Below are 25928 nucleotides of genomic sequence, written 5' to 3'. Positions count from 1 at the left end.
TCTGGAGACACCCTGGAATCCTGGGGCGTGGTGCCGGAACTGGTGGTACCGGGCTGGAGCGGGAAGGAGTTACAGGAGGTGTAGGACTAGGAATGCACACAGGAGTCCTGGTTCGTGGGACTGTCATTCCCAGACGGTTAGCACGCAACTCAGGACGAGCATGGAGAACTGACTCAGGTAACATCACCTCCCGCACACTCTCTGTCGGGTGGATGTCGTGCCTCACGCACCAACACAGCAGGTCCCTCTTTTCACTCTCCTCCAAACTCCTCAATAAATCCTTAACAGTCTCTGTATCCTTCCCATTGCTCACCTCCAATCTCCGAACCACTGGCTCTGGTTCCCTCCTTTCACACTGCTTGGTCCTGAATGGTTGGGTCATTCTGTCACGATCGTCCATGGGAGAGAGATAGGACCAAGGCGCAGCGTGTAAATAATGCATCTTCTCTTTATTTAAGGAGATGACCAAACGAAGCAAAACAACAAATCCAAGACCGTGAAACCAAAACCGACTAAATGCAAAACATGCCAACTTGAAACAGACCTAGACACAGACTAAGACAATGACAAAATCAATGACCCAACAAACACATGATGCCTATGGCCGCCTAAAATATGGCTCCCAATCAGAGACAAATGAAAGACACCTGTCTCTGATTGAGAAACCACTCAGGCAACCATAGACATACCTAGAAACCCTCACTAAACCATAGACATACCTAGACATACTCACTCAACACAAAACCACACACACAAAACCCAACAACCCCTTAACCATATAACCACCCAAACACAAACCTTCGGCATGTCACACCCTGACCTAACAAACATAATAAAGGAAACAAAGATAACTAAGGCCAGGGTGTGACAGTGCAAACATTTCTAAAAACATGTTTTCACTTTGTTATTATGGCGTATTGTGTGTAGATGGGTGGAATAATTATTTATTTAATCCATTTTGAATTTAGGCTGTTAAACAACAAAATGTTGAATAAACCAAGGGTTATGAATACTTTCTGAAGGCACTGTATTTCCAATTCCTTTCTTCCCATAACCTAAAATCACCATAATATACATGAAACATCTGTTGTTGCTTCAGAAATGCAAATAATAGATATAATTGAATAATAATGATTGATAACATTTCCCTTGCTTATCTCTCTCTGCTCTCCCATGCCCCGCTCCCCCTCCATAGCGATGACCACTGTATCCATGAAACCCCTGCTGGTCCTGGTGGAGCGGATCCCCAACGCCACTGACCCGCCTTTTGACTCTGCCCCTTCCTCTCCCGAAAACACAGCCGCCACCTTCACCATAGGCTGTATACTCTCCCTCATGTGTCTGGTCGGCGTTTCCGGAAACATCTACACCCTCGTGGTCATGTGTCACTCCATGCGTTCCGCAGCGTCCATGTATATTTACATCATCAACCTAGCCTTGGCGGATCTGCTCTATCTGTTGACCATCCCGTTTGTTGTCTGCACGTACTTCCTGAAAGGTTGGTATTTCGGCGATGCGGGGTGCAGGATTCTGATCAGTATGGATTTCCTGACGATGCACGCCAGCATTTTTACGCTGACCATCATGAGCACGGAGAGGTACTTTGCCGTGCTGAAACCGCTGGACACAGTCAAACGGTCCAAGAGCTACCGCAAAGCCATTGCGGTGCTTGTATGGGTGGCTTCCCTGGTCCTTACTTTACCCATGATCCTCAGGATTCAGATGATGATGGTAGGTAGCAAGGCCATGTGCCAGCCGACCATCTCTCCGCTGTCCTATAAGGTGTACATCACTTTCCTGTTCTGTACCAGCATCGTGGCTCCGGGGATGATCATTGGCTTTCTCTACATCGGGCTGGCTCGCACCTACTGGATCTCTCAGACAGAAACCTTCAAACAAACCAAGAAACTACCAAATCAGAAGGTCAGTCAATCAAACTATCTCTCAAACTATCTAACTATCTCCCTGCCTATCCATCATTTAGATATGCCAAAGGAATATCCTTTGGTAAAACAAGTGAATGTGATTGTTTGCTGTAATCTTGTAAATCCCTGTCCAACAGGTCCTCTATCTGAGCTAGTTCTAACTCCATCTTGTATTTCTCTATTCTCCAGGTCCTCTACCTGATCTTTACCATCGTCCTGCTGTTCTGGGCCTGTTTCCTGCCCTTCTGGATCTGGCAGCTCCTGGGTCAGTTCCACCCCTCCATCGACCTCTCCACCAAGGCCAAGCGCAACATCAACTACTTGACCACCTGCCTCACCTACTCCAACAGCTGCATCAACCCTTTCCTCTACACGCTGCTCACCAAGAACTACAAGGAGTACCTGCGGAAGCGGCAACGTACCTGCACGGCGGGCAGCTACTTCAACCGGAGGAACCGGTTCCAGCGCTCGCCCAGGAGGTCGCTGTCCTCTAGCAGCCAGCAGTGCACGGAGAGTTTCGTGCTCACACACACGCCGTCACAGCGCACCATGCACAACAACAGCCTGTGAGGTAGGAGAAGAGGTTCTGGTCTTGGTCTTATTGGGGCATTATCTCCACATGTCTGGTCATTTATAGAAATGAAAAACAGTGAACCTATTTATAGTGATGTAATGTATGTCTGATGGAGTGAAAGAGGTGTGTTGTTGTGTGTAACTATGGCGAGGTCAGCCTGTGAGATAGGTCTAGTAAACAGACTATGACATAGGAGGTCCATGCGTAGTTTGGGCAATTCCCCTGATGTTATCGCACATCTCCCCAAACATATTTGTTCCCATGGCAACTTCTTGTGCTTTACTGTAATGTAGACTACATCACGTCCGGTTGGAGGGAAGGCTGGTGTTTTTTGATTGGTTTGGCATGTGAATTCATAGTTTGTTTTAGTCTGTTTTTAGTCTAATCTATGTCTTCGTATTGTTTGAGTTAGCGTTTGGATTCAAGTTTTTATCCACATCACGGTTAGCCCTTGTGGCCGGGACTGCTCAAACCTGACCCGAGTTTGGATCCTATTGGCTAGCAGACTATCAGTGCTACTCTACCTGGGTTTTTATATATGGCTGTGTGACAGGTGATTTCCATGCAAGAGGAGGGAAAAGGGGGGAACTGATCGATGGACAGGGGTTCATCTGAGAAATTGAGAAATTGTTCATACACTTTGACTTATTCCAGATTTTGTTGTGTTAAAGCCTGAATTCAAAATGAATTAATAAACAATAACAAAAACTCACCCATATACACACAATATCCTTAAATGACAAAGTGAAAACATGTTTTTAGAAATGTTTACACACTTATTGAAAATGAAATATAGAAATATACAATTTACATAAGTATTCACACACTTGATTCAATACATGTTAGAATCGCCTTTTGCCGGGATTACAGCTGGGAGTGTTTCTGGTCTCTAAGAGCTTTGCACACCTGGATTGTATAATATTTGCCCAATATTCTTTTGAAAATTGTTCAAACTCGATCATTGCTAGACAACCGTTTTCCAGTCTTGCAGTATATTTTCAAGCAGATTTAAGTCAAAACTGTAACTCTGCCACTCAGGAACATTTAGTCTTCTTGATAAGCAACTCCAGGGTAGATGTTGCCCTTTTTGGGTTATTGTCCTGCTGAAAGGTGAATTAATCTCCCAGTGACTGAACCAGGCTTTCCTCTAGGAGTTTGCCTGTGCTTAGCTCCAGGTTTCTTTTTTATCCTGAAAAACTTCTGATTCCTTAATGATTACAAGCATACACATACACACTATGCTTGAAAATATGGAGAGTGGCACTCAGTAATGTGTTATATTGGATTGGCCCCAAACATAACACTTTGTGTTTAGTGCCTTGTAGAAGAGAGACCTAAGACAACAACACAGCATGACAGCGACACATGACAACACAGCATGGTAGCAACACAACATGGTAGCAGCACAACATTTTTACAAACATTGTTAAGTACAGACAACAGCACGAAAGGCAAAAAGGTAGAGACAACAATACAGTGGCAAGAACAAGTATGTGAACCCTTTGGAATTCAATTTGATCTGATCTTCATCTAAGTCACAACAATAGACAAACACAGTCTGTTTAAACTAATAACACACAAACAATTATACATTTTAATTTCTATATTGAATACACGGTATAAACATTCACAGTGCAGGGTGGGAAAAGTATGTGAACCCTTGGATTTAATAACTGGTTGACCCTACTATGGCAGCAATAACCTCAACCAAATGTTTTCTGTAGTTGCGGATCTGACCTGCACAACTGTCAAGAAGAATTTTGGACCATTCCACTTTACAAAACTGTTTCAGTTCAGCAATATTCTTGGGATGTCTGGTGTGAACCGCTCCCTTGATGTCCTGCCACAGCAACTCAATTGGGTTGAGGTCAGGACTGTGATTGGGTCACTCCAGAAGGCGTATATATTTTTTTGAAGCCATTCTGTTGATTTACTTCTGTGTTTTGGGTCGTTGTCCTGTTGCATCTCTCAACTTCTGTTGTGCTTCAATTGGCAGACATGTTGCATTCTCCTGCAAAATGTCTTGATAAACTTGGGAATTCGTTTTTCCATTGATGATAGAAAGCTGTCCAGGTCCTGAGGCAGCAAAGCTGCCCCAAACCATGATGCTCCCTCCACCATACTTTACAGTTGGGATGAGGTTTTGATGTAGGTGTGCTGTGCCTTTTTTTCTCCACACATAGTGTTGTGTGTTCCTTCCAAATAACTCAACTGTAGTTTCATCTGTCCACAGAATATTTTGCCAGTAGCGCTGTGGAAAATCCAGGTCCACTTTCAGATGTTTTGGACAGCAGTGGCTTCTTCCGTGGTGTACTCCCATGAACACCATTCTTGTTTAGTGTTTTACGTATCATAGACTCATCAACAGAGATGTTAGCATGTTCCAGAGATTTCTATAAGTCTTTAGCTGACACTCTAGGATTCTTCTTAACATTGAGCATTCTGCGCTGTGCTCTTACAGTCATCTTTCCCTTATGGTCACTCCTAGGGAGAGTAGAAACAGTGCTGAACTTTCTCCATTTATAGACAATTTGTCTTACTGTGGACTGATGATAATCAAGACTTTTAGAGATACTTTTGTAACCCTTTCCAGCTTTATGAAAGTCAACAACTCTTAATCTTAGGTCTCTGAGATCTCTTTTGTTCGAGGCATGGTTCACATCAGGCAATGCTTCTTGTGAATAGTTAACTTGTGAGTGTTTTTTATAGGGCTAGGCATCTCTAACCAACATTTCCGATCTCGTCTCATTGATTGGACTCCAGGTTATTTTAATGTAGTTTGAGTGTTTTTTTAGTATAAGACTGTATCATCTGCATATAAATGGATGAGAGCGCTTCCTACTGCCTGCGCTATGTTGCTGATGTAAATTGAGAAGAGTGTAGGAACTAGAATTGAGCCTTGGTGTACTCCCTTGGTTGACAGGAAGTGGCTGAGACATCAGATGTTCCGGCTTTACACACTGCACTCTATGAGAGAGGATGTTAGCAAACCAGGCCAAACACCCCTCAGAGACACCACTATTCCTAAGCCCACCCACAAAAATGAAATGGTCTACCATATCAAAAGCTTTGGCCAAATCAATAAAAATAACAGCACAACATTGCTTAGAATAAAGGGCATGTCACGCGGGACTAGGTGGGTGAAAGAATCAGACGCAGAGAGAGAGCCGCTTGGGAAAAAATATTTATTTTTACTTATTCACAAAAATAGATAAGCCCAAACATCCAGGGCGCAGAGAAACACTTGAATACCCAAAACACACACACGTAACCAAAAGACAATCCCGCACAAAACAAGGGCGGGTCAAACTCCTAAATATAGGGAAGCTCATTCATGAAAACAAAACCACAGGTGCAACTAATAAGACAAAACAAACAGACAAACGAAAAAGGGATCGGTGGCGGCTAGTAGGACGGTGACGACGACCGCCGAGCACCGCCCGAACAGGCAGGGGAGCCAACTTTGGCGGAAGTCGTGACAGGGCAGTGGTGATGTCATTTAGGATCTTTAAGGTTGCAGTGACACATCCATAACCTGAGCGGAAACCAGATTGCATATCAGAGAGATTACTATAGACATCAATAAAGCAGGTCAGTTGCTTATTGACAAGTTTTTCCAACACTTTTGATACACAGAGAAAGATATATATTGGCCTATAACAGTTAGGATCCGCTTGATCTCCCCTTTTAAATAGAGGATGCACCGTGGATGCCTTCCAAGCACTGGAAACCTCCCCAGAGAGGAAATATGGGTTAAAAGGGTGAGAGATAGCCTTGGCAATGATACAGTGGATCAGTGGATCCCCGATTCAGGAAACTAGGCGTATGTCGCAAGTCATGACTTCACAGGAGAGCCATTTGAACATAAATTTTTTAAATGATCAAAATGCCTTTTTTTGGGGGCAGAAATGCCTTATAAACACATGAAGTTTCATGTGTCTTAATAACAAACTTGTATGCCATCTGCAAATACGAATAAACCTGTTAAATTACGAGCCCTGTTGGTTAAGCCACAGAAAAAGCCAGCAACCTTCCCACTAACCATGATTGGCTGAGATAATGAGTGGGCTGGACATGCTGAGAGAAGAGTTCGGATTGGTCTGCCATATAGAATTCTCCTGTCTATTTGAGCTGGTCAGTGTGTTGGTAATCCTGTCGAACGCAGCATTTTTTAAATGCATTGTGTAGTGGAGCTGCATAAGTGTTGCTCTCCACTTTCTGGAGGATCAAGTTTTGAAATCAACGGAATTAGAGTACGATAGCTAAAGAGAAGGAGAAAACACATGTCTCCTGATTAAATCTTCTAAGTAAGGGCAACTGTGGCATGGCATTCGTGACAGGGAGATGCATCCATCATGCATATTGATGTATATAGGAAAGATAATCTAGAGTTAGCTAGCTACATTTTCATATATTACACATTTCAATTTTTTACAGAAAGTTGTTTCATTTCAAGCTCAAGTGTACTGTTAGCTAGCTAGCCGTTTGCTCTGGGATACGACATGAATTGGCACTGTGTTCATTGTTGTTTAACTAGCTAATGTTAGCTGGCTGGCTCGTTAGCTAACGTTACGTGACGTGTGTGATCTTAAACGTTGTTTACCTAGCTAGGTTCATTGTTTACCTAGCTAGATAGCTACATGTCTTAAGCTAAAGTGTACTGTTAACTAGCAAGCTAACATTAGCTGGCTGGCTCCATAGCTGACGTTATTATTCGTATCCCAGAGCCATTTGCTTTTCTAGTTAGAGCCTAATGTTAGCTATCTAACATTGAACCTGGTTGGTTAGCTCCCAGCATATTCATGCAGAGTAGTAACAACATGATTTGGCACTGTGTTCATTGTTGTTTAACTAGCTAAAGTTAGCTGGCTGGTTCGTTAGCTAACATTACGGGATGTGTGTTATCGTACACTTTGTTTACCTAGCTAGGTTCATTGTTTACCTAGCTAGCTAGCTACATGTCTTAAGCTAAAGTGTACAACACCCATTGAATATGGCCGGTGTCAGTAAACGTCTGCAAAAAAAGAGTAATGAAATTGTTGCCAGCGGAGCTGGTTAGGCTGTTTTCATGCTATCCATACGTAAACAAATCATTGGCCAGAGTGTCAAGTGTGCGTTCTGAATGCTCAGAGAGCGAAACGAGATGGGTGAGGCTTAAGCTTAAGAGGGTGTGAACCATGCTGAATGGGTGTAGACAAAGCAGAGCTCTTCACTAAATACCAAAACATTCAAAAGTGATTTTCTCAAAAGTGAGTTTACAAGCTGATCAACTTTCAATTACTTTCCCATTGTTCCTCAAATGCAGTGTATGATATACCATTTTGTAGCTCTGAGTCTCTACTTTTATCCAATGTAAAAAACACAATTTCAAATTTTGCTACCTAAGCCCGAATCCAGGCGGTGAGTCACATTTTACTGTCAGCCATTGTTGCCATTGATGCTAATTTGACCATCAGAGGGCATGTGATGCGTTCAATTGCATTAGCCTACTTTATTTCAATATTTTTGTCATTCAGTGATATAATTCCCTTAGTAATTTGTTATGGGGCTCCCGAGTGGTGCAGCGGTCTAAGGCACTGAGTCTCAGTGCTAGAGGCATCACTACAGACCCTGGTTTGATTTCAGGCTGTATCACCACTGGCTGTGATTGGGAGTCCCATAGGGCGGCGAGCAATTGTCTCAGCGTCGTCCGGGTTTGGCCGGGGTGGGCCATCATTGTAAATGATGAATTTGAATTTGTTCTTAACTGACTTGCCTAGTTAACTGACTTGCCTAGTTAAATAAAGGTTAAATCAAATGAAAAATCCAGATGTACTTAGAAAACAGTGTATGTGGTGGGGTTATGCAAAGTGATGGGTGAAGTGACATGCCTCACAAACACCCATTAATAAATGTAAAGTCTCTGAACTCTGCAAGTGTCTATTGTACTGCTGATAGCCCATCAAGGCTGGATGGCTTCTTTTGTATTCCAGTTTATTGCTAGAACATTTACACCTGGCCCACAGCATTGTTGCGTACTTACAGAAAGAAGAGTGCATATTCACTCCATTCTCAGCCTGACTCTCTGCCACCAGATGCTTCTTTCTATTGTTGTTTTCTACTCGGTAACATTCCACAAGTACATTTAATAAATAAAACACATACATTAAATAGCTTAGGTCTGGAAAACATGTTAATTGTTAAAAAATAAATAAATAAACTTTATTTAACCAGGTAGGCCAGTTGAGAACAAGTTCTCATTTACAACTGTGACCTGGCCAAGATAAAGCAAAGCAGTGCGACACAAACAACAACACAGAGTTACACATGGAATAAACAAACGTACAGTCAATAACACAATAGAAAAAATATATATACAGTGTGTGCAAATGAGGTAAGATTAGGGAGGTAAGGCAATAAATAGGCCGCAGTGGCGAAGTAATTACAATTTATCAATTAACACTGGAGTGATAGGTGTGCAGAAGATGAATGTGCAAGTTGAGATACTAGGGTGCAAAGAAGCAAAACAATTAAATAACAATATGGGGATGAGGTAGTTGCATGGGCTATCTACAGATGGGCTATTTTTTTTTTGCAATTTGTTACAGTCATTGGCAACAGAAAACTGGAAGGAAAAGCGGCCAAAGGAGGAATTGGCTTTGGGGGTGACCAGTGAAATATACCTGCTGGAGCGCGTGCTACAGGTGGGTGCTGCTATGGTGACCAGTGAGCTGAGATAAGGCGGGGCTTTACCTAGCAGAGACTTAAAGATAACCTGGAGTCAGTGAGTTTGGCAACGAATATGTAGCAAGGGCCAGCCAACGAGAGTATACAGGTCGCAGTGGTGGGTACTATATGGGGCTTTGGTGACAAAACGGATGGCACTGTGATAGACTGCATCCAATTCGCTGAGTAGAGTGTTGGAGACTATTTTGTAAATGACATCGCCGAAGTCAAGAATTGGTAGGATGGTCAGTTTTACAAGGGTATGTTTGTTTGGCAGCATGAGTGAAGGATGCTTTGTTGCGAAATAGGAAGCCGATTCTAGATTACATTTTGGATTGGAGATGCTTAATGTGAGTCTGGAAGGAGAGTTTACAGTCTAACCAGACACCTAGGTATTGTAGTTGTCCACATATTCTAAGTCAGAGCCATCCAGAGTATTGATGCTGGACGGGTGGGCAGGTGCAGGCAGCGATCGGTTGAAGAGCATGCATTTAGTTTTACTTGCATTTAAGAGCAGTTGGAGGCCACGGAAGGAGAGTTGTATGGCATTGAAGCTCGTCTGGAGGTTAGTTAATAACACAGTGTCCAAAGAAGGGCAAGATGTATACAGAATGGTGTCATCTGTGTAGAGGTGGATCAGAGAATCACCAGCAGCAAGAGCGACATTGATGTGAAACAAAAAATATATACTTTTTATTTGTGTGCATGCGGGACAGACGAAGAGCAATTCTTACTCTATTCAATCACCTATTTTCTTCTTCATCCTCCTCATTCCGTTCATTCAAATTAAATTGTAATACATTTTGTCTCCAGCTCAACAACTCCAAATCGCTTTTGCATGTGCTCCAAAGGGATAACTTGAAATAACATGATATAGGTTAATTAAATAATCGAAAGGAAAAATTTGACTATTTAGCCTAGTGGATATAAGTATTTTTGGCATATCATGTGAAATAGGTGAAATGTTGCATGACAAACAGGTGCTGTTACATTACAATATAATTGTTCTGCCCGTTTGGAACAGTGTAAACAACACTAAATAAATTAGAAGTAATACCAGAGAGTCTGTTCTAATGAAACAATATTGTAAATTCTTTAATACAGCATAGCAAATTTCTTTATCCAACATTTCCCGGCTTGGTGATCACAGAATCAGTAGGATATTAAACAAACACTCAAATAGGCTGCAGAAGCAGGACCCCAGGCATAGGGCTGAGTGACTCACTAATTCCTGGCTTTCGTTCAAAATAAGTTCTATTATAATGCAGGGTTACAGACACATTCTTTCTGATTGTCTTCACCATATACCGTTTCCTTCCTCTTGCTACAATATATATTTGTAAGGGTTGATGCATTTTTTGTTAGGGCAAATCAGGTCTGTGATATTGATTAACAAATGTACAACTTTAGAGGACTTAAGCCTCGAATTCATTGCAAGTTTGCCACGTTACAATAGGACTCAACTCTGACCGCAGCATCTATCGGTCGTCTAAGCTGTGGGGGATTTTTATCACACCTAGCCAAGCTGTTGGGTAATGGGTCTCGGAGCTCTCGCAACTAAAACATTTATTAAGAGGTGGCTTCTATCTTCAATATAATCATTCATTCAGAAGGTTTCACCCATAGGTTTTAGGCCTGCAGCAAATTAAATTTGATTACCAGGTTCAGGTTAAAATAATCCATGCCTTCTGGGAATTTTATAAGGTCCAAAAGTTATGGACGGTGTTAGAAAGTTGGCTGTCAGAAGTATTACAATGGAAATGAACTTTTAATCCGTCTGTCTGCATATTTCAAGACATGACATATAAGGATGCAATGAGATTCCCAATGGGGTTGGATGATACTTTTCTCATCAATTATCTCAAGAAAGCATATACTTAAAAACTGAAAATCAATCCAATGTCAGCTTTTAAATGCTTTATCATCCAAATGTTGAAAGTGCGTGGGTGATGGAGAGAAACAAAATTATGCAGTTTGAGCCCTTGTGACCTGTGTAGCTCGGTATGTAGAGCATGGTGCTTACAAGGCCAGGGTGGTGGGTTCAATTCCCACAGGGTAGCAGTATGAAAATGTATGCACTCACCACTGTAAGTTGCTCTGGATAAGAGCATCTGCTAAATGACTAAAATGTATATGTAATGTGGTGGAGATTGAGGTGTGGGTCTGGGAAGGTGTGATGTAGTTGACATTTGTAGGTGCAAGTTTTGTATTGTCTAAAAAGAACAAAAAAATCATACAATAATACAAAAAAAGGACAAATGACAAGCTTGCAACACACATCTGATTATTCATTATGAATCAGATGTATTTGATTTATTTCGTTTCCATTCTTCATTGTAACCACAATGTCACAGATAATTGAACATATACACACACACACACACACACACACACACACACACACACACACACACACACAACATGAGCAGATTAACTTGGTCCAAACATTTCTTTAATGTAATGATTTATTTTGATCCAAAGCCACGAATGACTGAGTCACTCAGCTTTATGCTGACAAATATAGCTTCATGCTGCAAAATAACCTACTAAATAGGCCAAGTCAAAACAAAGATATTAAATTGCCTAAATGAACTAGTACATTTCATAAATAAAATAATTAAGTAACTCAGGTCTTCAAAATATGGGCAACTTTTTCCCCCTCCTTATCCTCGCTGGACTCTCTTTCATTCAGTTTCTTCTTCACAACAGCAAAGAAGGACTCCATGTTTCAGAAACTCACTTTAAAGGGGTATCACTCTTTCACACTGTGGTAAATAAAGCCAGTTTGTTATTTATAATTATTTATGTTTTTAGAGGGAGAGAAACCAAAAGCCCACCATGTTTATTTTTCGAAAATGTCAGTCCACATGATATGTATAATTCCGTCATTGTATTTACCCAAGTTCTATCTCAACACCCACCAGCTATTTTTGTTGTTGTTGCCTGATGCAGGACACTAGTGCCAGAGAAGAGAGACTCTCAGATAGAAACATGCACACCTCCATTCATTTACCAAAGGATAGTCTAATAGCTCGTCTAGATGTGAAAAATCCCCAAATTTGACCACCGTTTAGACTACTGATAGATCAGTGTTCTATCTCCCCCTTGTGATAGTGTGGCGCGAGGACAGAATTACGCAGTTTACCACCATATGCCACAAACTGTTGCGGTATAAGCTCTACATTTGATGAAGGGGCAGCAACCTTAAAGAAGAAAGGATCTAAACCATCTGACCCAGATGTTTTTGGGGGTCAAGTTTAAGGAGCTCCTCTAGTACCTTAGACTCAGTGACAGCCTGCAGGGAGAAGCTGTGTAACGGGGCAGGGGGAAAAGAGGGCTAATCGCATTAGAAGGGCTGGGAGATGAGGAAGTGTTGAACGGGCAAGAATGCATGACTAAGTCAAATAGGAATCCTGACTTAATGAAGTGGTGATTAAAGACCTCAGCCATGTGCTTCTTGTCAGCAACAACCACATCATCAACATTAAGGGACATGGGCAGCTGTGAGGAGGAGGGTTTATTCTCCAGGACTTTCACCGTTTTCCAGAACTTCTTGGGGTTAGACCCACAGGGATAGAACTGCTCCTTAAATTAACTAACTTTGGCCTTCCGGATACCCTGAGGGCACTTTTTTTCATTTGCCTGAACTTCACCCAGTCAGCCTGACTATTTGTGTGGCAAGCCTTTCGCCAAATGGTGTTATTGAGGTGGATTAACTGCCAGATCACGGTCAAACCAGGCACTGAACCTGTTTTAAATTCTCATTTTCTTTATGGAGGCGTGCTTGTTAAAAATACCACTGAAAATATAAAAAAGAGTGTCCTAGCGTCTTCAACAGAATGTATCAAGCTGATTCTATACCAAATCACAGAGGGTAGGTCATGAATGAAAGCTTGCTCATTAAAGTTGTTAGCAATTGATGTTATCCTTCAATAACACAAACTCCAAAGCAAATCAGGGGGGAAAAAATAGGTTTATTTGAGAAGGACAAATCAAGATGTTATGCTGGGAGGTAGGTAGATGTTCAGTCTCCCCTGTCCTCAGCTTTTCTCCACTGAACAAAGGAACAGGATGTCATTTATAACCCCCGCCCAATCTAGCCTGATATTGACCAAACAGAAGTCCTTGCAGTACAACTTGGCCAATGGCCAAATAACAAGTATCCTGCTCCCTACTAAATGTACAGAACGTAGCACACGTAGCTCTGAGTTCAGGAGTGACATTCCACAGATTCTAAACAGCTGTTGAACTGAGACCCAACTCCTATTTACAATTCCCTATTGACCATTAGTACTCTAGTTTTTAGTCTTCTCATCCTCTGCGTTGTGTATTTATCTTCAAAAAATTCGTATAAAGTTTTTAAGGAAGCGTCTATGACAAATCAGGACAGGTTGTTTAACTGGGCAGCCATTACGAACACAGGCCGTAAAACAGTGATCACTAAGGTCATTACAGAAAACATCAGACTGATACCTGTCAGGATTATTTGTGAGGATAACATCAAAGAGTTGCCTTTTCTAGGTGTTTTCTGTCATACCTTGTGGGATTGGTAATAATCTGAGAGAGGTTTAGGAAGTCTCATTGTTTCAAGAATTGGTCAGGTGGTTTAACACTAGATCCGCCTGGCCTTTCAGCATATAAATGCACATTAGTAAACATTGCCGGACACCCCCTTCAGCATATGCATCAGATGCATATCAACCTGCAAGAAGCGCAAACATGCTGAATAAATAAATGCTTGAAAAATAGTGCATTAACTATTGTAAATTATTAATTGCATGAAGAAATATTAATGGAAAATATATAAATAAAAAAAGAGTCAAGGATATGTTTTGTCTAATTTTAGGCCTATAGTCTATTTATTTCCCATACAATTTAAACATTACATGTCACGCCCTGATCTGCTTCACCTGTCCCTGTGATTGTCTCCACTCCCCCCAGGTGTCGCTTATTTTCCCCAGTGTATTTATCCCTGTGTTTCCTGTGTCTCTGTGCCAGTTCGTCTTGTATGTTTTTTAAGTAAATCAGCGGTTTTTCCATTTTCCTGCTTTTTGCTATTGTCCTTTTTCTAGCCCTCCCGGTTCTGACCCTTGCCTGTTTCTGGACTCTGCACCTGCCTGCCTGACCTTTCTGCCTGCCTTGACCACGAGCATGTCTGTAATGAGTGTGTACTGGCGGCAGAGGAGTCAGGCGCAGGAGAGCAAAGACTGTGTTACCACGGCGCAGTTTAATATTATAAATCACCGTGAACAAAAAAACAATAAATATATACAATGGAACAAAAACCCTTCGCACGCCAGACATAACGTGCACAAACACTTACAATAAGCAATTCCGGACAAGGACATGGGGGGAACAGAGGGTTAAATACACTTCATGTAATTATGGAATTGGAACCAGGTGTGTGGGAAGACAAAACAAATGGAAAATGAAAGGTGGATCGGCGATGTTTTTTGTTTTTTGGCTCCCCCTAAGGATGATCAGTCTCTAAGACGACATCTAAAACTCAAACAATGTTTTTACCAAACCTCTATCAATGAGGTAACCTTAAGGATTAGAATTGTAATAGTTTCCCCCCCTTTTTTCGTGATATCCAATTGGCAGTTACAGTCTTGTCCCATAGCTGCAACTCCCATATGGACTCGGGAGAGGCAAAGGTCAAGAGCCATGCGTCCTCCAAAACACTACCCTGCCAAGCCACACTGCTTCTTGACACACTGCTCGCGTAACCCAGAAGTCAGCTGTGTGTCGGAGGACCAATGTGTCGGAGGAAACACCAGCCGGCCAAACTCTCCTCTAACCCGGATGACACTGGGCCAATTGTGCGCCGCATCATGGGTCTCCCGGTCGCAACCGGCTGCAACACAGCCTGGGATCAAACCTGGGTCTGTAGTCACGCCTCTAGCACTGCGGATGCAGTGTCTTAGACCACTGCACCACCCGGGAGACCTCGAGTTTTACTTTAACTGAGTATAAAAATCTAAATATAAGTATAATAAAAGTCCCAAAATATATTTTAGGTTAAAAAGATACAGCAAAAATCTTCTTTCAGCAGTCGACAGGTTTTTCTAGCAAGCTCAAAGAGAGTGCCCATCTCCCAAAAATCATAGCTCTTTTATACCCTCCATTCTTCTATCTGCTAACTCATCATGACTGACACCTGCTCCGATGACGCATACAGTGGTTAACACCTAATGCGGACAACGCTCCTTTCCTCCCAGGATGCCCACCTTGACAGGATGTCTCCTCCTAGCCGCTCTGACCAGGCAACTTCCAATGCAGGCTAGCATTCTTCATGTACTTTATTAACCTTATCATTTGAAACATACATGTTTTAATATTACCATTCACCACTGAGCGCCATTACAATCCCACTCTAACCTAACTTATAACTCCCCAACATGTTAAACATCCCATCATTACAACATTTCAGCATTATAACCTTCATTATCAACCTCCTAACAGACCCTACGGCCTTGTTCCTATAGGCTTAAAACACATTGTCTATTTTCATCATACTTTAATGCAAACAAGATTTTAACATTGTCATCTCCTTTACTGCATTACTCTAATCCCCCTTTAATAATATTTTCCACTGTACATTTCCCCATACTTTCAAACTTTAACATTTAACATATTTAACCATTAAACATTATTTTGGTAAATTCCAGTCCCAATTGATTTATTTAACTTATTTTCTTATTTTCCTTCTTCAATGTCAATTCTCTCTTAATGTTCATTCGTCTTTGTGCTCCGGTTGTGTGTGAAAGTAAAACTTCTTCATGAGTGAGTGCGTGGGTGTATGCAAATGTGTCTCTAAAATGTCACAGAGAACTGGGCCTTAGCCTACTACTCTTGACAGTGCGTATGAGTATTGCAGACAGTACCCTCGTAGCATTAAAGGAATGTAGATTAGGTTACTTACATTTCCTGCACTTCTATTTCTCTGCGATATAATACGATTTCCATGTCTGTTGCTTCCCTGTAAAAACAAAGTTGTTCAAGAGAAGGTTGTAGTCCTTCTTCAGTTACTCAGATTGCCAAAAGCGAATGTCAATAAATCTGAAGTGAGTGACAATGGTGCCAATACTGGAGTAGTTGGCTAGATCTGTGGGGTGAAGGGAGTTGATGTCTTTGACACTGGCGCCTGGGTGACAAAATCTCTCACCATCAAGCTGCCCACGGCGATGGTGGTTGCGATGGAATCCGATGGGGAAGGAAGAAGGGGAACAGAAGAGGCCTGCTTTGGGCGGGGCGGGGGGGGGGGGGGGGGCTTTGACTCATGCCAGCCTGACTCACCGCTCATGTACCAGTAGCAGCGGATGGCGTCGGAAACCTCAGAGAAATGGAGGAGGCCCCAAGACCTTGTTTCCTTTGGTCAGCGATGGGTTGAGCTGTGGCGTGTGCCCCTGGATGGCAACTGGCTGTTGGTGTACTCCCAGGATGAGAGCTAACTCCCGGGGCAGGTATGTCCACCTCCAGCGAGGTAAAGCTGTTCAATAGCTGGATCTGATCTTCTATGATATATGGAGGCTGACCAGACTGCCTCCCACTCGACCTCCTTCGCCATGCCAGTGTCCAGTCTCCCACTGGCCGCGGAGTTGAGCTTACCATCTGTCCAGTGGACTTATCAACCCCTTGGTTGTATGAGGCATTCAGAACTGAAATTCTGTGTGTCTGGGCTGCATCAAAGTACTTCAAAGCACATCTTGTTTATCCTACAGCTGAGCTAGCAGCCAGATAATCTCTTCCCTATGCTGATTGATGATGATACATTTAGAACAGACAAGGAATTTATGTTCAGTATCAGTTCCACCTTATTTTCCTCCTCTTGCGTAGATATAATCTTGCACCTAGTGCATTTGAGCGCAGACGTAGACTCAAATACCACTGGTGTTTTGACTCTAGCACTGCTAGCGTTATCTTGCTCTGTTAGCGTGATGGCTAACCGCTACAATTCTTTTTTTTCCTCTTCAGGAATCCAAGACACAAACTTGCGTTACCAGCCGAAAAAACTAACCTCGTTGCGGAATCATTAGCTATCAGAACTTCCAATGGTTAAAGATGATTAAAAATGATTTAATTTAAACTTTTTCATAAAAACGGCAGACGGCCTTTGCACGAGCCTTGGCTTGTGAGAGCTAGGACGGCTCATACTAGCTGGAGGTTTTCTCTTGTTTCTGTAGTGTGAGGCAGCTTGATGTACAAATACACCACCTGGACAGAACGCTAGTCTATCACAGGGCCTTAACCCAATATACTGTATCTCCTTAACTCTGAATGCCTAGCAGAGATCCATTGGGTTCATACTTTACAGTCACAGGGATCGAACTACAGGTCTGCACGGGACTGATTTCTTCATCCCGCCCACACTAGCAGCTTTTCATACTGCACCAGCCCTCTAGCTTTCTGTCAGACTCCCACCCGCTCCCGCAAGACCTGGTCCGGAACACACCTATAGTCCCCTAATGTTACTTTAGGCGTATATGACCCGCCTCGCTTGCCAGCCACTGTGCCAGCTATTTTGTGCTCTATAGGTAATATCAAAATGTACAAATATATGGGTTAAATTACCAGAGATTCTCACATGGTCCATTATATTAGGCTATCATATTACAGGGCTATATCAGCCAAAAGGCTAGATGTAGTTTGAAGAGAGCAGAGTTGGAAAGAGAGCAAATACTTGCACTTTATTTTGAGCTATGTTTTGCCTATAGCTAACCTTTTAGGAGCAAAACGGTTTTCAGACAGAGACAAATGTAGGTGACCAATATTTATTTCTAGGCAATGTAGTAAACTATAACCTAATCTAATTTAGGAAGTTAATTTCCTTGGAAAGATAACTGTCCTGTGCTTCTCCGCCCATTGCATAGGCTATAGCCTAGGCTACTCTATTTAGGCCTAATTGAGACACAACGTTCACCTGATCTTGCATGCCCAACTCTGCCTATGCAGCCTGCTCTATTTCATTGAGACCACACATACTGTAAGCACACTTGATCTCTCACGCCCAACTTGGAGAGGAGAGGTAGGCTACTGAACTTGAAGCAGTGAATCTGAGAGTGTGTGCATATAATGCGACAAAGGTGTTTTTAATACAATAGGTAGGCTAATGCTCCTACCCGCATTATGAAAAATGCTGACCGCACCACAATGATCTCTGTCGGACTGAGATGCAGCCCTCTAGATCAAACTCCCAACTTTCCACTCTCAAGGCGGACACTGTGACCACAAGGCCACACTTCAGTGCAAAGCTCTCCCAACTCTTAATTCCCGCCATATTTACCTATTCATCCCTTTTCCTAGACTTTAAAGGTGGTAAGTGTAAATGCACACATGTCCATCCTGGGGGAATATTCCACTCTCCTCCCATCTTAACAGGGTTCTGTTTATAGTTTAGGTTTTCTTGCTTCAACTTCTGCTTTTGTGTTTCTTCATCTCTGTTTTCTCTTTCTGGGTGCTTTTTCTGGGAAGAATCTATGGAGTGGAAGATAGAAGCTGGTTCAGCTTTGTGGTGAGGAAATGTTGTCGTTGAAGGTGTGAGCTTCGTTTAAGATACGAGAGCTTCTTAAGCAGCTCCCAGCTGAACAAATGTGTATCTGGAGTGTGTGGGGAGATGCTCTGTGTGGTGTGTGTGTTTGTGTGTGGGTGTAAGTGTGTGTCTCTGCATATCTGTGTGTGTGTGTGTGTGTGGCTGTATGTGTGGCAACCCTGTGACTTATATGTGCCTTGGCAAGGAAGCAGGGGGATTCAGAGGAGCTGATTGCAGTGAAGAGGAATGCAGGGGGAGAGGAACAGGGGAGGAAGGATAGGGGAAGAGGAATGGGGGAAGAGGAATGGGGGAGGGAGTGAAGTGAAAGGTCAGGAGACACGGTGGACACAAGGAGACACGGTGGACACAACGACACCACGGAGAGCTGTGTGCTACTATCGTGTTCTACACACACACACACACACACACACACATGCATGCTCTTCCTCTCCCTCTGCCTCTCTCGCTCTTTATCTCTCGCTTCCTCTCTCTCTCTCCTCTCCACCATTGCAATACACTTAGTGGAAAATATAGGTGTTAACAAGCTGTGGAAAATATAGGTGCTAGGTGAAAACTGTGGGTGCTAACAAAGACAATCACTACAAGGCAGAATGGAGGGGAAATCTAATATGCTCTCCTATTACATGTTTTATATAAAGCAATCAGTAACATTTATGTCTTCCATACATATGGAGACATACTGAAAGGATATGCATTTTCAATCTTTGTTATCATAACAAATGTTGTCATAACTAGGACCAGACTGTGTGTGTGCGTGTGTGCGTGTGCGTGTGCGTGTGTGTGTGTGTGTGTGTGTGTGTGTGTGTGTGTGTGTGTGTGTGTGTGTGTGTCAGTCAGTGTTGAGCTATAGCTCCTTGCCCTAGAATACTTCCTGCTGTGTATAACACACACACAAACACACACCCACACACACACACACACACACACCCACACACACACACACACACACACACAATACAGTCCCACAAGCCTGGGCACCCTACTGCGGGGGAGAGACCTAGCTATCTATCTGACACACTCCACTTTCAAAAATGTATATTAGTCATATATACACCTAACTGCACCGTGAGGGGTCCGTGCCTGTCCCATGAAAAGACCAACACACACATAGCTATTTTTAGAGCGAGAGTCCCTCTGAAGGACTTAGCATTGTCCTGTGATCTGAACTCACTGTAGAGCAGCCAGTTGAGTTGGGTTTGCATAGAGGGACAAGTAAAAACTGTGATCTAAGAAGTAAAAATTATATTGATGATGTTCATTTATCAACAATAATAATTTACAAGCTAATTAATACTGTTCTTTCAGACCAAAAAAATAAACTGTCTTCCCAAATTATACAGTGCCTTCGGAAATGATTCAGACCTCTTGACTTTTTAGGTTACAGACTTTTTCTAAAATGGATAAAATAAAATACAAAATCCTCAGCAATCTACTCACAATACCCCATAATGACAAAGCGAAAACAGGTTCTTCAAAATGTTTGCTAGTTTAAAAAATAATAATACAGAAATACCTTATTTACATAAGTTTTTCAGACCCGTTGCTATGAGACTCAAAATTGAGCTCAGGTGCATCCTGTTTCCATTCATCATCCTTGAGATGTTTCTACAAATAGATTGGAGTCCATTTGTGGTAAATTCAATTGATTGGACATGATTTGGAATGGCACACACCTGTCTATATAAGGTCCCACAGTTGACACTGAATGTCAGAACAAAAACCAAGCAATGAGGTTGAAGGAATTGTCCGAAGATTGTGTCGAGGCACAGATCTGGGGAAGGGTCCGAAAAAAATTCTGCAAAGTGTGCAAAGTTGTCATCAAGGCAAAGGGTGGGTACTTTGAAGAAACTAAAATATAAAATATATTTAGATTTGTTTAACACTTTTTTGGTTACTACATGATTCCATATGTGTTATTTCATAGTTTTGATGTCTTCACTATTATTCTACAATGTAGAAAATAGTACAAATAAAGAAAAACCCTTGAATGAATAGGTGTGTCCAAACTTTTGACTGGTACTGTATATATTGAACATCAAAGAATAGCCTCTGAACCCAGTGACATCTGTTGATAGATTATCAGCTGCCTCATCGTCCTGGCAAAAGATTCCATACTTAATGCACACAGATACCATCACATGTAGACACAACACTTCCTAGTGCAGGAAGAAGCCATAGGACAATCTCCTGAGCAGGAAATAGGAACACAGTTTGTTTGGAAACTAGCACACATACAATATGGCCTACTAGGCAACTGTATACTCTGCACTCAAACTGCTGTAGTATTATTTTATAATGAATTCAACCAACTATCAAATGGGACACTAATTGTGGATTCAGCATTTATCTCAAGTACACTTCTAAAAGCATTAAGGTTTGGTAATAGAAGTGGAGATTGCTCTGCGGTCTGCAATGGAATGAAATCAGATAAGTTATCGATGGGAAGGAGTTATGTTTTCATCTTTTCATTTACTTTTAATATCATCCATTCCTGTGTGTCGGGGGAAACAGGTACACACACTGTAGTGGTTAGGACTGTCTAGAGGCACACAAAACAGAAACAGATATCCATGGGACATTCCTGTGACTTCTAATAAAGTGCAGCTGCCTATTGCATAGAAACACAGTTTCCACAAAGAGCACTACAAACAAATAAGCAAACAAACAAACAGATTACGAATAGCAGGCACAATATTTAGAATATTCCCAAGAATCCAACTTTGCCCTGGTTTCAATTTCACCTAACCCTATACAGTAGACTGACCCGCTCTCAGAAATGCCAAAAACAGTGCAGTATATCTTTGTTCCATATCTAAACTCTTCTGTACAACTATACCCAAGCTGTATCAAGTAGAATTGTCTAATACCATACCTTACCATAGCTCTCACGGATAAGATTAGATGTAGACAGAGGTAACAAACTGTAGATAGTAGACATGGTGTCGTGATGGAATGCCCTCTTACCTAGAGGTGTGTTACCGTACGTCCTTTAACTACCTCGTTATTTGATGTTATTACAGTCCGGTACAATGCTGTCACGTTCCTGACCTATTTCTGTTAGTTTGTTGTATGTGTTAGTTGGTCAGGACGTGAGTTTGGGTGGGCATTCTATGTTTTCTGTTTCTATGTTGGTTTAAGGGTTGCCTGGTATGGCTCTCAATTAGAGGCAGGTGTTTGGCGTTTCCTCTAATTGAGAGTCATATTTAGGTAGGTTGTTTCACAATGTTCGTTGTGGGTGGTTGTCTCCTGTGTCAGTGTTTGTCGCACCATACGGGACTGTTCGGTTTGTTTGTACATCGTTCCTTTTGTGTAGTCTATTTTCCCTGTTCGTGCGTTCTTAGTGTTATATGTAAGTTCGTATAGTTCAGGTTTTTCTACATTTGTTTTGTTATTTTGTTAATTATTTCAAGTGGTTTCGTTTCGTGTTTTTCTCGTCTTGTTTTATTAAAATTATGTCATCACAACCCGCTGCGCCTTGGTTCAATCACTACTCCTCCTCTTCGGTTGTAGAGGAGGAGGAATACCGTGACAGAACCACCCACCAAATAACCAGAACCAAGCAGCGGTGTAACGGGAGGAACGGACAGCGCACAAAGCAGGATTTATGGTCTTGGGAGGAGATCATGGAAGGAAAAGGACCATGGGCTAAAGTGGAGGTGAATCGCCGCCCATGGGAACAGCTGGAGGCAGCTCGGAGAGCGGAGGAAACTGGAGAGAGGAACCGGCATTATGAGGGGAAGCGTCTGGCACGGAAGCCCGAAAATCCCGTGAGTACTACCCAAACATTTCTTGGGAGGGGGGCTAAGAGGTAGTGGGCCAAGGGCAGGTAGGAGACCTGAGCCCACTTCCCAGGCTAACCGTGGAGAGCGGGAGTACGGGCAGACACCGTGTTACGCAGTAGAGCGCACGGTGTCTCCTGTACGTGTTCATAGCCCGGTGCGGGTTATTCCACCTCCCCGCACTGGTAGGGCTAGATTGGGCATTGAGCCAAATGTCATGAAGCCGGCCCTTCATATCTGGCCACCAGTACGTCTCCTCGGGCCGGCTTACATGGCACCAGCCTTACGCATGGTGTCCCCGGTTCGCCTACATAGCCCGGTGCGGGTTATTCCACCTCCCTGCACTGGTCGGGCGACGGGGAGCATTCAACCAGGTAAGGTTGGGCAGGCTCAATGCTCAAGGGAGCCAGTACGCTTGCATGGTCCGGTATTTCCGGCACTACCTCCCCGCCCCAGCCCAGTACCACCAGTGCCTACACCACGCACCAGGCTTCCAGTGCGTTTCCAGAGCCCTGTTCCTCCTCCACGCACTCTCTCTATGGTGCGTGTCTCCAGCCCAGTGCCTCCAGTTCCGGCACCACGCACTAAGCCACCTGTGCGTCTCCAGAGCCCTGTACACACTGTTCCTTCTCCCCGTACTCGTCTTGATGTGCGTGCACTCAGCCCGGTGCCCCCAGTGCCGGTACCACGCACCAGGCAAATAGTACGCTTTGAGAGTCCAGTGTGCCCTGTCCCTGCTCCCCGCACTAGGCTTGAAGTGCGTGTCTCCAGTCCGGTGCCTCCAGTTCCGGCACCACGCACCAGGCCTACAGTGCGTCTCAGCCGGCCAGAGTCTGCCGTCTGCCCAACGGCGCCTGAACTGTCCGTCTGCCAAGCGCCGCATGAACTGCTCGTCTGTATTGAGCCTTCAAAGCCGCCCGTCTGCCATGAGCCTGCAAAGCCGCCCGTCTGCCATGAGCCTACAGAGCCTTCCGCCAGACTGGAGCCGCTAGAGCCTTCCGCCAGACTGGAGCCGCTAGAGCCTTCCACCAGACAGGAGCAGCCAAGGCCTTCCGCTAGACAGGATCAGTCTGAGCCATCCGTCTCCGCAGCGCCATCTGAGCCATCCGTCTCCGCAGCGCCGTCTGAGCCATCCGTCTCCCCAGCGCCGTCTGAGCCATCCGTCTCCCCAGCGCCGTCTGAGCCATCCGTCTGTCCCGAGCCATTAGAGCCGCCCGTCTGTCCTGAGCCGTCAGAGCCGTTAGTCAGTCAGGAGCCGCTAGAGCCATTCGTCAGTCAGGATCTGCCAGAGCCGCCAACCAGACAGGATCTGCCAGAGCCGCCAACCAGACAGGATCTGCCAGAGCCGCCAACCAGACAGGATCTGCCAGAGCCGCCAGCCAGCCATGAGCGTCCAGAGCCGTCAGCGAGCCATGAGCGTCCAGAGCCGTCAGCCAGCCATGAGCGTCCAGAGCCGTCAGCCAGCCATGAGCGTCCAGAGCCGTCAGCCAGCCATGAGCGTCCAGAGCCGTCAGCCAGTCATGAGCTGCCCCTCAGCCCAGAGCGGCCATTAATCCAGAACTGCCCCTCAGTCCAGAGCTGTCTCTCTGTCCGGAGCTGCCTTTCAGTCCGGAGTTGCCCCTCTATCCTGAGCTACCTCTCTATCCTGAGCTACCTCTATCTACCTCTCTATTCTCACCTACCTCTATGTCCTGAGCTACCTTGTTCCGGAGCTGTCCCTTTATTTTGTGTTGCCTATATTAGGTGGGTGGAAGAGAGGGGTGGTCATTCTGAGGGGGATTAGCAAGCTGGGATTGACTATGGTGGGGTGGGGACCTCGTCCTGAGCCTGAGCCACCACCGTGGTCAGATGCCCACCCAGACCCTCCCCTAAACTTTGTGCTGGTGCGCCCGGAGTTCGCACCTTAAGGGGGGGGTTATGTCACGTTCCTGACCTATTTCTGTTAGTTTGTTGTATGTGTTAGTTGGTCAGGACGTGAGTTTGGGTGGGCATTTATGTTTTCTGTTTCTATGTTGGTTTAAGGGTTGCCTGGTATGGCTCTCAATTAGAGGCAGGTGTTTGGCGTTTCCTCTAATTGAGAGTCATATTTAGATAGGTTGTTTCACAGTGTTCGTTGTGGGTGGTTGTCTCCTGTGTCAGTGTTTGTCGCACCATACGGGACTGTTCGGTTTGTTTGTACATCGTTCCTTTTGTGTAGTCTATTTTCCCTGTTCGTGCGTTCTTAGTGTTATATGTAAGTTCGTATAGTTCAGGTTTTTCTACATTTGTTTTGTTATTTTGTTAATTATTTCAAGTGGTTTCGTTTCGTGTTTTTCCCGTCTTGTTTTATTAAAATTATGTCATCACAACCCGCTGCGCCTTGGTTCAATCACTACTCCTCCTCTTCGGTTGTAGAGGAGGAGGAATACCGTGACAAATGCATTGTTGATTCTGTGCACCCTGCTCCCTCAGGTACTTCACTGTTGTTGGGGCAAGGACGGCGCCGAAGAGGATGGCTGACATTTTACATGCTCCTAACCAATTGTGCTATTTTGTTAGTTTTGTTAGTTTTTTTGAGTTGTTTGTACACAATGTTGATGCTACCATCTCTTATGACCGAAAATAACTTTTGGACATCAGAACAACGATTAAGATGAAGATTTTTCCTCTAACGAGTCCGACGAGAAGGATATACTGCTCTCCAAGGAACAGGCCCAAATCCCCGTCATTTGCATGAAGAAAAGACGTAGGAAAAGAGGACACAGATTGGACTGCCTTCTGGGAATCAGCAGGCGAGCGAGTAAACTCCCACTGCCATCCATTCTACCTGCTAACATGCAATCATTTGAAAATAACGTTGATTACCTACGATTACGATTATCCTACAAACGGAACATTAAGAACAGAGTCGTGGATGAATGACGACACGGATAATATAGAGCTGGTGGGATTTTCCATGCACCGGCAGAACAGAGAAACTACGTCTGGTAAAACGAGGGGTAGGGGTGTGTGTCTTTTTGTCAATAACAGCTGGGGCGTGATGTCTAATATTAAAGAAGTCTTGAGGTATTGCTCGCCTGAGGTAGAGTACCTTCTGATAAGCTGTAGACCACACTATCAACCAAGAGAGTTCTCATCTATATTATTCGTAGCAGTCTATTTACCACCACAGACCGATGCTGGCACTAAGATCGCACTCAACCAACTCTATAAGGCCATAAGCAAACAAGTAAATGCTCAACCAGAAGCGGCACTCCTAGTGGCCGGGGACTTTAATGCAGGCACACTTAAATCAGTTTTAACACAATTTACTAGCCTGTCACATGTGCAACCAGAGGAAAAAAACCTCTAGACCACCTTTACTCCACATACAGAGATGCATACAAAGCTCTCCCTCGCCCTCCATTTGGCAA

At 43.7% G+C, this 25928-nt stretch overlaps 1 protein-coding gene across 1 annotated transcript in view; it reads left to right on the top strand.

Moving 5' to 3' along the window:
* LOC129829050 (urotensin-2 receptor-like) overlaps positions 1–25928 on the top strand; it is a 76888-nt gene that overhangs the window by 13467 nt on the left and 37493 nt on the right. The window contains exons 2-3 of the mRNA XM_055890495.1: positions 1196–1923; positions 2115–2496. Coding sequence (XP_055746470.1) covers positions 1196–1923; positions 2115–2495 — 1109 coding nt within the window. The 3' untranslated portion in view covers position 2496. The remainder of the gene's footprint in view (positions 1–1195; positions 1924–2114; positions 2497–25928) is intronic.

Source organism: Salvelinus fontinalis, chromosome 30, assembly GCF_029448725.1.
Source record: "Salvelinus fontinalis isolate EN_2023a chromosome 30, ASM2944872v1, whole genome shotgun sequence".
Classification (NCBI taxonomy): Eukaryota; Metazoa; Chordata; class Actinopteri; order Salmoniformes; family Salmonidae; genus Salvelinus; species Salvelinus fontinalis.
The sequence above is the reverse complement of the archived record's forward strand: the minus strand, read 5'-3'. Positions and strand labels throughout refer to the sequence as shown.